Consider the following 13,157-nt stretch of genomic DNA (forward strand, 5'->3'; position numbering starts at 1 on the left):
TACAAGGGAAAATGAAAGGAGAAAGAATAGAGAAAAGCCCCTGTTTTCATGTGCAAATAGACGCTAAATGAAAGGGAAAAAAATATGGGGCAGAGCCCCTGTTTTGCATAAAAAAATAGGAGGAAAATAATAGGGTGTAGCCCCTGTTGTGTCAAAAATGATGAGAAAAAATGGGGAGGAGCCCCTGTTTTACATCAAGGAAAAAGAGGGGGAAATAGTGGGGCAAAGCCCCTGTTTTCTGTCAGAAACAATGGAAAAAATGGGAAAGAGACCTTGCTTTGCATAAAGAAAAGAGGGGGAAAATAGTAGGCCGGAGCCCTGCTTTTGTGTCAATAACTACAGATAAAAGGGGGAAAAGCCTCTGTTTTCACAAAATGAGAGGGAGAAAATAGCTTGACGGAAAAGAAAGAGAGGAATGAAGGGTGGAGCCCCTGTGACTGAAAATAGGGGGTTCTTGGAACTTCGGCGAGTGAGTAGCTTCAAAAGTGCAGAAAAGTGAATGTAAAATTTAACAATGGTGCAAAAAAAAAACAACATTGTTTAACTTGTATCTCCTATCTGTGACTGCAATTGAGTTCCTCCATGTTGCCAATGTTCTTAATCTGGGATAAAGTAATTTCTTTGTCTTCTCTACTGATCTTAACACTTGTTTCCTAATTTTGATTCCCCCTGATTATATGCAACTTCTTGCAAAATTTAAAGCCCTTCCATCTTGCCTGCACCTTTTCTTCCCACCAGGATTTAATACAAGTAGAAAATGATGATGAGCTAACCACATTCTCAAAGTGAAAAGGGGTACGGTTTCTGCCACTATATCAGCAAGATAGGGCAGTGATCACAAATGTGTCTAAGGCTGTACAAGAAAGTTCCCTCCAACATTCCTCAAAATCCACCTAAAGGAGGAACCTATCCCATTTTGAAGAATGGCATTAAATTGAAACCATGTAATGTTTGCTCTAAGCATGAGAGACTCCTTAAATTGACTCTTGTTGATAAATTGATTAAATTTCCTTAAGTTGGACCATGTAATGTTTGCTCTAAGCATGAGAGGCTCCTTAAATTGACTCTTGTTGATAAATTGATTATATTTCCTCAATGGTGATCATTTGATTGGGGTTCTTTGTTTCACTTAACTATTGGATCACATAAAATACTAGCTGAAAACCTATTTGTTTCTTAAATTGACAGCCATTATGAGCCCCCTTCCCAACCTATCAAGCAAAGTTGGATGACAGCTGTTTACCAAATCTGAAAAAGCAACTATTGCAATACAAATATTTTATCTATATTCAACATATTTAAACAACCATAATAGTAAAATGATATAATATTTCAAATTTTGGAGCAAACAGAGACAAGTCACCGAAGTTCTCTTTCATCATGGTTCTCCATTTATGTATGAACCCCAGATCATCTAAACTGTTTGTGGCATGGAATATCTGTTAAAATATAAATCTTTCCATGTTATCTTATGCTATAGATAGAAATTTATTATACACATTCAAGTTTTTCAATGCTTTCAAAGTTCTTTTATTCTCTGAGAGTAAAAAATAAAGTAATTTTTCTGAATGTGTGTTTATAGGTATGAGCGTTTCCTGAAAATCATGATTCTAAGTGTTCTTCGGAATACACAACGGCCAGTGAAGTTCTGGTTTATAAAGAACTACCTTTCTCCTCAATTTAAGGTTATATTTCTGTTTTATTCTTTTTTCTTTGTTTCTCTTTTTGGTAGTATTTTGTTGTTTGATTTATCCTGAACAACCTGTATCATTCAATCTTTTTTGGACATTTAGGATCTTATACCACATATGGCACAAGAATATGAGTTTCAGTATGAACTCATCACATACAAGTGGCCGACATGGCTTCATAAACAGAAGGAAAAGCAGAGAATTATCTGGGCATATAAGATCCTGTTTCTTGATGTTATTTTCCCTATATCCTTGGAAAAGGTATCTGTTTTATCTAATATATATTTCTTGTTTCTCTTTTGCGATTCATCTACTTGAAGAAATTTGGGCATTGAATTTCTAACATCTTTTCTCATAATATTGCAGGTTATATTTGTTGATGCAGATCAAGTTGTCCGGGCAGACATGGGGGAATTATATGACATGGACATAAAGGGAAGGCCACTTGCTTATACACCTTTCTGTGACAATAATAAAGATATGGATGGGTACCGATTCTGGAGACAAGTAATGGCCTTTCCTTCACTTGATTTAATGTGTGTTTTCTGCCAAAGAGTGATCGCATTTTTTGGTCTTCTTAAAACATGAATTCTATTGATATTTGGTGAAAAAAACAAGAGTAAAAGAAAAAGTTTTTTTTTTATTAAACAATATGGATGTCTTAAATTTCATCCATTTTCCATTATACAGGGTTTCTGGAAGGAACATTTACGAGGAAAACCATATCATATTAGGTAACAGTCACATTCTTTCTAAATCATAAAGTCCTTTAGGAATTCCAGGTTTGACACATGGCATATGTACTTCCTGCAGTGCTTTGTATGTTGTTGATTTGGTGAAGTTCCGACAAACTGCAGCAGGAGACAATCTTAGAGTATTCTATGAGACTCTCAGCAAGGATCCAAACAGTCTGGCCAATCTTGATCAGGTAAATCATTATATGATATCTTTTGGTTTAGAACTCTTCCATATTTCCAACCGATTCATAATGCTTGGCAAATCTTCCTTTTTTGTTGAGCCTAAAGGGTGATCCTGTGTATTATTAGATATTGAAATGTTCTCTTGAGAAGGAACATCAGAGACCATATTAGCCGAAGTAATCCTCTTCCTGGGCTTATTTTGAAACTTCTTAGGTTTACCAACAAGATCTCAACAAGTCTCCTTAGCACGACAAGGTTGCTAGCAATGAGTACACCAAAGTTTATCCTTATCAGTGTCTTCATTCTTCTTTCCCTTTCTGTCTTCTTACTACTGTTGGTACTTTTTGCCACAAGAGCTACCTCCTCTCCCTCAAGAGGATTCATAGCAATCCTCCCACTCTCATCTGATTGAACAATAGAGTATACCTGTACACTAGAAAATTCCTTGCTGCCCATTAATTGAGCTTTTATAGGCTCATAATAGGGTTTAGGCTCTCATCTGATTGAACAATAGAGTATACCTGTACACTAGGAAATTCCTTACTGCCCATTATTTTAGCTTTTATGGGCTCATAATAGGGTTTAGGCCAGCAAGAAGGCAAATACCCTCTGCTGATTGATAAGAATCTTCTAAGCTTTAGGATCCTTTTTAAATCCCCAATCAATAGTCATAATGGTCTTGTTCTTTGCACATTGAGGTAAGTGGAGACAAATAGGCAGAGGCTTTTCTCTCCGTCTACAAGTTGAAGGCTCAACTTGAAGTTGATATACTCTTGCATAGTGTCTCTGTTCAGAAAAGATGGCTCTAGCCCACATAAAATTTCTTTCTCAATTTGAACTGCATAGTATATAAGAGCCAAGACATCAACATGTAGATTTTTTTTCTCCCATTTGTCATGTGTAGTAGGGTTGTTCACAAAATATTATAAACTGACCAAGCTGACCAAACTGGACCGGCTCAACCCAAGATGGTTTGCTTTTATAAAAATTTCGGTTGGTTTTGATTTAAATAATGGTAGAACCCGAAGATTCTGTTCGGTCACAGGTTATGTTTTAGTAGACTGACCTGGAGCTGACCCAAACTGACATATATTCTACAATCTACATATCCCAAAATTTCTTAGGGATATTCTTAGATCCCTAAGAAAATTTTCTATACATAAAAACGCTCTCCCACAAAAAGCCTCTTTTGACTTGTGTCAGTATATCTCTCTAAAAACAGTAAAAAGTGCCCTTAACTATGCAAAGACAGGCCCCATTTATTACTATATCTTGACAAAAAATCTTGTTACATGTAAAAAAGGCTGCCAACATTCATTGTAATGACTGAAAAGGCTGCAAATATTAAATAAGATGTTGTTTTGGGATAGTTCATTGCATGCAAAAACAGATAAGGTTATATTTTTCACTTTTTTCTATATATATTCTAGGCTACAAAATGAAAAATGAATTCTGTTTCAGGTTCATTCAAACAATCAAACTGACCCTCAGTTACATCCAATTTCAGTTGGTTTTGGTTGGGTATAATTCAACCTGAGATGGTCGGTTCAGTTGACAAAAATAGGTGAAACTGAACCGAATTGACCCATATACACCCCTAATATGTAGGTCCTCCATCTCTATGCTCAACAACACTGTCAGTAAGATCAGATAGCCTAATTTTCTTCTTCCACCTACAAACAATTTAATTGCTTTGGACCATTCCAAATAGTTCCAAGTCATCCAAAGGTGTAATGGATATTGGGAACGTCATACTGTCTCCATTGCTTAAAAAGGATTGCTCTGCAGAAACTATGGAGCTAATTGAACTTCAGCCACCATAATAAGGATTAAACCCCTTCAAGTCCCAAAAAATGACAGTCCAACAGACCAGCCAAGTGAAACAAGAGCTGCCATAGACCAACAGACCAGAAAGGATCAATCCTAGTGGAGAACAGATCTGCTTCTGTAGCTACTAAAAACAAGCATATAGTCACGATTAATTAAGGCCACCATCTATCCTCCTTGTATCTCCTATTGCTAACAGATCCACACAGATCAAAAAGAAGAGTATGACACTTAAAACAGATTTCAACATCAATCTGCTGCTACGAAGATCTGTCATCAAGTAACACGGTCTATAGAGACTAGAAATGATTCAATTATTCAATCTACAGCAACCCCTTCCAATCCATGATATGTGCCTCCACATTCACACCAGTGCAGCAGGTCCAAGTAGAGGAAAAAACACCAAACTATTATAGTACATGCTATCCAACAAGGGATACCGCTTTTAAAGATTGGAAGGGAATAACAAATGGTTCAAAAGAAACCCTTTTGGTCCAATTTTGTTATTCTTCAGTTCAATTCATTCGAACAGAGGAAGAACCACTTCTATCCCTTCTGTCTCCATCAGTACTTATACCCTAAATTAATGATTCTTTGGTACTATGACCAAAGAAATAATAGAAAATAGAGTTTAGCCTTTATTCACTATAAGTCATACTTGGAAATTGATCCCCCTTCCAAGATATGACAGAAGATGAGAGTGATTAAGAAAGGAAACAAGAATGATGCATGAGCTTCAAAACTGCAGCCAAACCTGCTCTGATACCATAAAGTTTGACTGAGATGAAAAGACAAGAGAGAAAAGGCCAAAAGTTTGATATGATTCTAAAAATAGTCTGGTGGTGCTCACTTAGTTACTAGATATATGGTTAAAAAGACAAGTGTACTCTTGGGTTAAGTCACACAAAACAGCTTTAGATGCAGCATTACAACAGAGTTCTTAGAGATTTTCCTCCTGAAATCAAAGGGCAGAGTTTTTGCATCTTTTCCAGCAGTCTGGTTTGATCAGCACCTGTGATACTTCTAGTAGTATAGGGGATACCTAGATGTGGAGAAATCATCAACCCCCAGTATACACTCACCCCAATACAATCCCAGAATACAACCCCGGTGTACAGGATTAAAGATACACACAATGGGCTTCTTAGCCTCAGCTAACAACCCCGTACAAAAAGACAATAACCCACATAACAGAAGTAAGGTTACTTCACTTGACCCCAATACAATCTGTCCCTTGTAGTAGCCCCTTGCCAACCCATTACCCAGCTCATTTGCGGATCTTAGAATCCAGGATACAACTGCTTCCACTTAAGTAGTAATTAGTTGGATGAGAGATAACCACTATTGGATATGATGCAATAGAAGAAAAAGAATAGAGAAAGGAAAGAAAAGAAGTTCACATACACAAGAAACACACATGGAGTAGCTGCACCAATTAAAAAAAAATCATTTAATTCATTCTTTCCATAAAAAATGTCTTAGGAGATATATTTATAGAGAGAATGGTGCTCAGATTACTTTTTACCAAAATACGAAATTGCCACTGGCTGACTGGCAAGCTTCAGCCCAAAGAGAACTTCATTTCTATTAGAAAACCCAATTCAAGCAAGACCCAATTGCATAACTATCAGATTAAACCCCACTAGCATTATGTAAAATTGCTAATTTATCACTAAAATAGAAAAATTGCTAATATATCACTAAGACCCATTTGCAACATGGTTTAAAATGTGTGTTAGTGGATCCAAATATAAGAAATATAACAGAAATGTTGGAAATGTCATATGGAAATATTGCAAAAATTAGTCGTGGTGGAAAAATTATGAAAATATGAGATGATATTTTTGAAATGAAAAAGAAACATACGTACATGCTTTTAAATTATTATTTTGTTCCAAACCATCAGACAATCATTAGGCAAGCATAATGCAGGTTGTTTTCACTGGGGACTAGGTTGATTCTAGTAATATTTCATGTCATTACTCATGGAAATGGAAATGTCATGGAAATATTAGGAAATATACATACATTTGAAATCATAATTTTCCCTGTTTAGCTTTTCAATAGGATAACTTCTTTTCTGTTCCCATTTCCTTTTCAATTTTTAGTTTTCCTCCTACATGCTTCGAATCAACTTTGGGTTTCTTACATTGTATTTCTTCAATCCCTTTCAGATTTAATTTGCAAGGTTTTATTCACAATATATGCATTAAATATTGAAAATCATATTTTATATTGCAGGATCTTCCCAACTATGCCCAACACACAGTACCCATATTTTCTCTTCCACAAGAATGGCTTTGGTGTGAGTCATGGTGTGGGAATGCCACAAAATCCAAGGCAAAGACAATTGATCTCTGTAATAATCCCATGACAAAGGAACCCAAACTTCAGGTAGCTTAAATTTCTGGAGACTTCAAGATGAATCCCCTTTCCTTTGATTCCCAGAATCATCATCGCTTTCTCTAATCATTTTTCTTTTTCTCCTTTCCTCTTAGGGTGCTAAAAGAATAATTTCCGAGTGGACAGATATTGACTCAGAGGCAAGACGATTCACTGCAGGACTTTTAGGTGAGAATAAGAAACAGGAGTCCATACCTCCTGGTCAAACAGGTAATTCAGTTGATGTAAGGTCAGATGAAGACATGGAATCTAAGTCGGAATTGTGATTCCTCAACGTAACTTGTGAACATCCTTCAGTTGGTCAGAATTTCTGGTGCATTAGTTCCGCGTAATTCATCCCAAGCTGATCAGGTCCTCAAATTTAAGCTACAAGATTAATTGGGAAATTGGGCTCAGCGTTCTGTCTGCAAGAGTTACCTGGAGAATTGCAGGATGGGTGTGCACCTTAAATTTTAAACCCATGTCTCAGCTTTTTGTTGGCTTCAATGTTCACTAAGGCAATAATTATTATCAGAAGATGTTCGCTGATAGTAATCTGTAAATTGGCGAGCATAACTTAATTGAGAATTTTCCTGTTAGCTATTCTAATTAAAATTTATCATTTTTGTTGTCCGTGCATAACGTGGTAGTATTTTTATCCCGAGGAATAGTAGCCGTTCAAGGTTTGTTGATTAATGGGCGGCAGGGGTTGTTGTGTAAAGTCATGGTTTTGTACTTTTATTTATGCGACTCCCAACAGGATAACACCACCTTGGTCTTTAATTGTTGACATTGCCGAAAATACAAGTGGTGCATGGTTCGTAATTGGAGTTTTTTTTTGTTTGAATAGAAACCGCTACCTCCACCAGTGTTTGCTTGCGACAAGAGAAGTTATGAACAAGCTGGTAGAGAACTATCGTGTCATCAACCTGCTCTAGCCGCCGTCCGTGATCGACCCTGAAAAGGATAGGCACGGACCACGGTGGTGTAATTACCACTAGTCTCCAAACCTTAACCTCATATATTGCTTCTTACGACGGCTCTTCGCGCAAAAGGTCAAGCGGGACAATTACAAAATTGATTCAAATGAAACTGCCACACCTCCGTAATCATGTCAAACTAACCCATCATACACATAACCCAATACACCTGCGAAAAAACTCTCACACTGCCAATGACGTAAAAAACAAGTAGCCCAAAACCTTAAGGGTTAGGATCCATCATATAGATAGCTGAACTATGTTAGATGGCTGAGAAATTTAAAAAATTCCCTAATCTTTTTGGGAATTGAATTCCGTGTGTTTTGAAAAATTATATTTTTCAGAATTGGTCTTGCACTGAATCGAATTAAATTTGAAACCAATCAAAGAGGGAGATGTATAGTTGATACAGATATCACAAACGCTGATCCCAAGGAGTTCACGCTTGGATTAATCTTAAAACCAGTCTCCATTGAAGATGGCACAATGTATTCTTGAAGCCGGTTCCGCAATACATTTTTCAGCAAAATTGCAATCTGACTATTTGGGTCAAACTGGGGAAGGTGAACACGAAATTCCTCTGGATTTTTCTTGCAAAAATCAGAAGAAAACTGATATCTATCAGTCTCAAAATAGCTATGGTTGAACTAGGGTTTCTTGGGAGACGAAAGGAAGAAGATAGAACAAAATAGAGAAGTGTTCTACTCTAGTTTGCCCTCTTCTTTTATCTCTTTATAGAGAACTTCTCCTAATTTGCAAAAACCAATTCGGCCCATATAACAGTTCATGCTGAAATGGCTAGTCTTGATTTAATCTAACATAAAAGGGGTTTTCAAGTGAGGGCCGAATTGGTTAATGCAATGGGCCATCAAACCCTTGTTATCCCAAAGAACCATAGGTTCAGCCCAACTAGATTAGACCAAAACTATGTAAAATCGGCCTAGGGTTTAGTGTCCAAAACATGTAACAATTATCATAATTAATGATCTGAAATTCTCAGTCAAGATTCACAATCAAAACAACAATCAAACAACAAATAAACCGAAATAAAAAAGCTAGGGCTGATAGTGTGATGGTTTGAATCCAATCCGAGCAAAACTGCAACCCTGCAAAAAAAAAAAAAAAAAAAAAACTACAATTCGCAAATTGTTCTCCATCTGCAAGCTCTATCTTGTCCGCACGTTCAAGTGATTTCTCCGATGCAAAAAAATAGAAAAAACCCTAATTTCTATTGCTTACATCAGAAAACACCCAATACAACTTTTCTAGAAAAGAAAAAAAATTAATTACAGACCAGATAATTAAAATAATGGATCTTGAGTACACAAAACTTGGCACTATCAAGATTTCGATCTCCACCACACTTTCAGCCCAAGAATTCAAGAATTCACAATAGAACACTTCTCTAGTATATTAGAATATAATCACTGAAATTTCAGATCATTTGCCCATTCTGAGAACCAATTTCTTAGAAAAACTACTAACTGCTCAAATTAGTTAGATTAGTTCTTGCCAATTTGAGTTTAGGTTCAAATCTAATTTGGTTTAGTCTAAGGGCTGAACCTAGTGCTCTGATAACATTGGAGGAAGGGTTCGGATCCATCATATGGATGGCCAAACCATGCTAGATGGCTGGGCGAAATTTTAACAATTTCCTAATCCTTCCAGGAATCGAATTCCCTATGTTTCGAAAAATTGCATTTTTCTAGGATTAGTCTGGCACGGAACATGACCAGATTTGAAACCAAACAAAGAGGGAGATGTACACCTGATACGGATACCACAAACGAAGATCCCAAGGTGGAAGTTCACGCCCAAATCAGTCCTAAAACCATTCTCCACTGAAGATGGCGCAGTGTATTCCTAAAGCCGGTTCAACAGCACAGTTTTCAACAAAATTGCAATCCATTTGTTTGGATCGAACTGGGGAAGGTGAGCACGAAATTCCTTTGGATTTTTCTTGCAAAAATCAGAAGAAAACGGATCTCTATCAGTCCCAAAATAGCTATGGTTGAACTATGGTTTCTCGGGAGACAAAAGGAAGAAGAGAGAACAAAATAGAGAGGTGTTCTACTCTAGTTTGCCCTATTCTTCTTTTATCTCTTTATAGAGCACTTCTCCTAAAAATTGGGAGATTATCCAAATCTAATTTGGATCTAGACTCTTTTAAGTGATAAGCCTTATCTTCTTAAGATGATAGGTGCTCCATACCCAATTCCAAACCCTGATTCGCCCCATGTCACATGACAACTTAAGCTGTAATGTGACATCTTAATTAATCATATTAATTATGGGCCTTAGGCCCATCAACTATAAGGCTCATGACCCAAGGATGTTGCATGGCCAACTTAGGCCTGATTTGTATGGTGTAGGACCCCATAATGACCTCACATAAGTCTACATGGGTTCGGCCTAGCCTCTGTGAAAAAGCTTGGCCAAATTCACTGTTAAACGCAGTGAACCCCTAAACACATCAGTATGGGCTCAAAATGGGCCTAACATTTATACTTAAATGATCATTGAATTCAAACATCGTATGAAGACCCAAGGATAATGGACTTAAATAAGATAAAGCTCATTAGGTAATCAGCCCTATAATGGTCTCTTACACTTCCTCTCGGCCCATAATGATCAAACACTGCCTGACAGGGAAGGACCTCTCCCCTGGCTGCAAGGTGCAGTGTCACATTCTCTAATCGGATGGATCCTGGGAATTAAAACCTTTTGCAAACTTTTTTCACAAAAACATAACATATATATAAACCAAATCTCAAACATAGTTGAAATCCACTGTCGAAAGTTGAAGTTTCCATCAGAGAGGGTGTTACCATTCACTTTGTCCGACAAAGGGGCCGATCCTATCACTATGATCACCCACTTAAGTTAATTCTATGATTGCCCCAACATACCTAGGTTTTTGCCCTCAATGGATCTCACTGATTGGCATATCAAAGATAGTCTAATCCAACACCTAGTGTAGTACCATAATCAAGTCTAGGGGTTATGTTTAATTTTCCAATTTTCCCATCAATTTCCAAGGTCTAGGGCATAATTGGAAAATGGTCCAGGTTTATTGTTTCAACCAAACACACACTGCATGTGCTTTGGGTCTAACCCTAACAGGTGAGACAAGCTGCCCCAACTTCTTTGGTAGAACATCAATGTCATCATTGGCAAGATAAACTCTCTAAGTCTATCCAACGGCTGAGAACATTCTAAGATAACACGATTCTCATAAGTGTCCAGTTTAAGGGACAATTTCGTAGAAACATACCAATATCAACATGAAACAATAATGTACTTTTATTCATTTACAATAAATGTATCTATACATCAATTTGATTGGAGCTAAGGGTATACGTTGTCTAACACTAGACACTGCCTAAATTTGAACCTAGTGCGTCACACCCACTAGCATCACATATAAAGAGGGGTTGCACAGATCATGGCCGGTAAGAGAACTATACAATGCAATCGCATTCCCCCCTCGACTAAGAGGTAATGTTTCCCGATAGGAAGTATTTTACCAAGACACAAAAAAGGGGGGAATCAAAATTGAAGCCTGATGTGCCTACCTAACTCTTGATAAAATGCTTTCTATCAAGAATACCCTTACCAATAAGCAAGGGGCTAATTGTAAGTGCATGGAGTTCTCCTCCGTTGTAATCAAGATAAAAGTATTGAAACAAAAAACCATCCCAAGCTCAAAAAACAAAAAAAAAAAACATCCCAAGCACATGATGAACTCAAAGAATTGTCCCAAGCTTGCAATAAACTTTAAGAGCCACCTTGAACCTATGATAAGTACATAACGTCGCTTAATTCTTGTAGCAGTTATGACGAAGCGTCTTGAAAATGACAAGGAGAATAGCCAGACATAGCAATCAAACTTGGGCCTCGCCCATGGCACGTGACCTCAAGGAACCTACGATAGTAAGTAGTATAGAAGTGCTAAAAGAGAATCCTCCGATGAAAGGAAACTCTGTCCTCAGAGGATTTCGTTAGACATGTGGTGTAACCTTAGTAGTGCTCTCTTTCTACCCGAATAGAGACAAAAGGGGGGATAAAGTACAATCAACAATTCTCTCTAACTATTCTTTTTACCCAACTCTGCTAAAGTTCCCCTTAAAACAGAGGCCTACCTTTATGGAGACCACTCCCTTTAGCCTTGCCACCATACTTACAAGTTCATACAAGTGAGAAAAGATTGTATAGTTTTTGGGCTTATTTGTTTCTCATTGATATTTCCCAAATCTCTTCAAGTGGCTGAGCCTATAGCATTTGTGCATACTCTTGCATTTGAATATTTTTGTTTGTTTTAGGTTTATTAGCCTATGAAGACACATTTGTATTACTTGTGCTTAATTGTTTATCATCTTGTTATAATAGGGTGTTCAAAAGAGACATTTGTATTACTTGTGCTTCATTGTTTATCATCTTGTTATAATAGGGTGTTCAAGTTTGAACACCATTAAAGGTCTGGTTAGCACTCGTAACCTAACTATTCAGGTTTGGTTGACACTCGGAAGCTCAACTATTCATGTCCTGTTGGCACTTGTAAGTCCAACTATGAAAAGTCTTGTTGACACTTGGAAATCCAATTATGATAAGGTTTTGTTGGAACCTTGAAATCCAGTTGATTTAGTGGAAATTCTTATTAGGTTTTCTAAGGAGAGTATGTAGACTTGGGTTTGTTCAGATCACGATAAATCTCTGTATGCCTTACTTTATTGTAGTTGATTTACTTTACTTGTTAATTGTGTCGAACTACATTGCACACACTACATTCCATTCACCATCTTTGCATTCAAAATTTTAGAAGGCATTAGTTGGGGGGAAATCCTTTAGACCTAATTCACCCCCTCTTGGGTTAAGCTAATTAGGCAACATTATAATATAGCACTCAAATTTTGAAAAGGCACAAATTAGGAAGGAAACCTTTTAGAATATCAGAGCAAGTTTCACCATAGTTATAAAAGCTTAATAACTAGGTAAAATAGAATGGCCACCCAAGTTAGCACTTCCTATGCTAAAGGGCAATCTATCTCTAATCCCCCTTACCTTAATGGCTCCAACTACAGCTACTAGAAGGTAGATTATGATCTTTAAGATGTGGTTGAAAATTGTCTATTCAAACCTACTAAGACCATAGTTGGGCTAATAGTGGAAAAATCAGTTGAAAATGGAATAAAAATGCTAGGAGAAGAATTTTACATACGGTTAGGCCATGAGGATTTTAAAAATGGTTCTTAATGTCAGTAGACTAAGTAAAATTGCTTCATGTATAACTACATTTGGGATTTGGCATATACTTCAATTCATACATGACATAGCCTTCTTACAACCAGCAAGGCTTC

At 37.0% G+C, this 13,157-nt stretch overlaps 1 protein-coding gene across 2 annotated transcripts in view; it reads left to right on the forward strand.

Annotated features, from left to right (window-relative positions):
* The window catches only part of EBS1 (EMS-MUTAGENIZED BRI1 SUPPRESSOR 1), a 102,471-nt gene extending 95,018 nt beyond the window's left edge, over positions 1-7,453 (forward strand). For both annotated transcript variants that reach the window (XM_010274242.3, XM_010274243.2), the window contains 7 exons: positions 1,583-1,685; positions 1,794-1,952; positions 2,058-2,198; positions 2,382-2,425; positions 2,505-2,619; positions 6,680-6,832; positions 6,937-7,453. In XM_010274242.3, the coding sequence (XP_010272544.2) occupies positions 1,583-1,685; positions 1,794-1,952; positions 2,058-2,198; positions 2,382-2,425; positions 2,505-2,619; positions 6,680-6,832; positions 6,937-7,107 (886 nt within the window). In that variant the 3' untranslated portion in view covers positions 7,108-7,453. The remainder of the gene's footprint in view (positions 1-1,582; positions 1,686-1,793; positions 1,953-2,057; positions 2,199-2,381; positions 2,426-2,504; positions 2,620-6,679; positions 6,833-6,936) is intronic.
* Positions 7,454-13,157: the final 5,704 nt, after the last annotated feature.

This window comes from Nelumbo nucifera, chromosome 1, assembly GCF_055504915.1.
Source record: "Nelumbo nucifera cultivar China Antique chromosome 1, China Antique-T2T, whole genome shotgun sequence".
Taxonomy (NCBI): domain Eukaryota; kingdom Viridiplantae; phylum Streptophyta; class Magnoliopsida; order Proteales; family Nelumbonaceae; genus Nelumbo; species Nelumbo nucifera.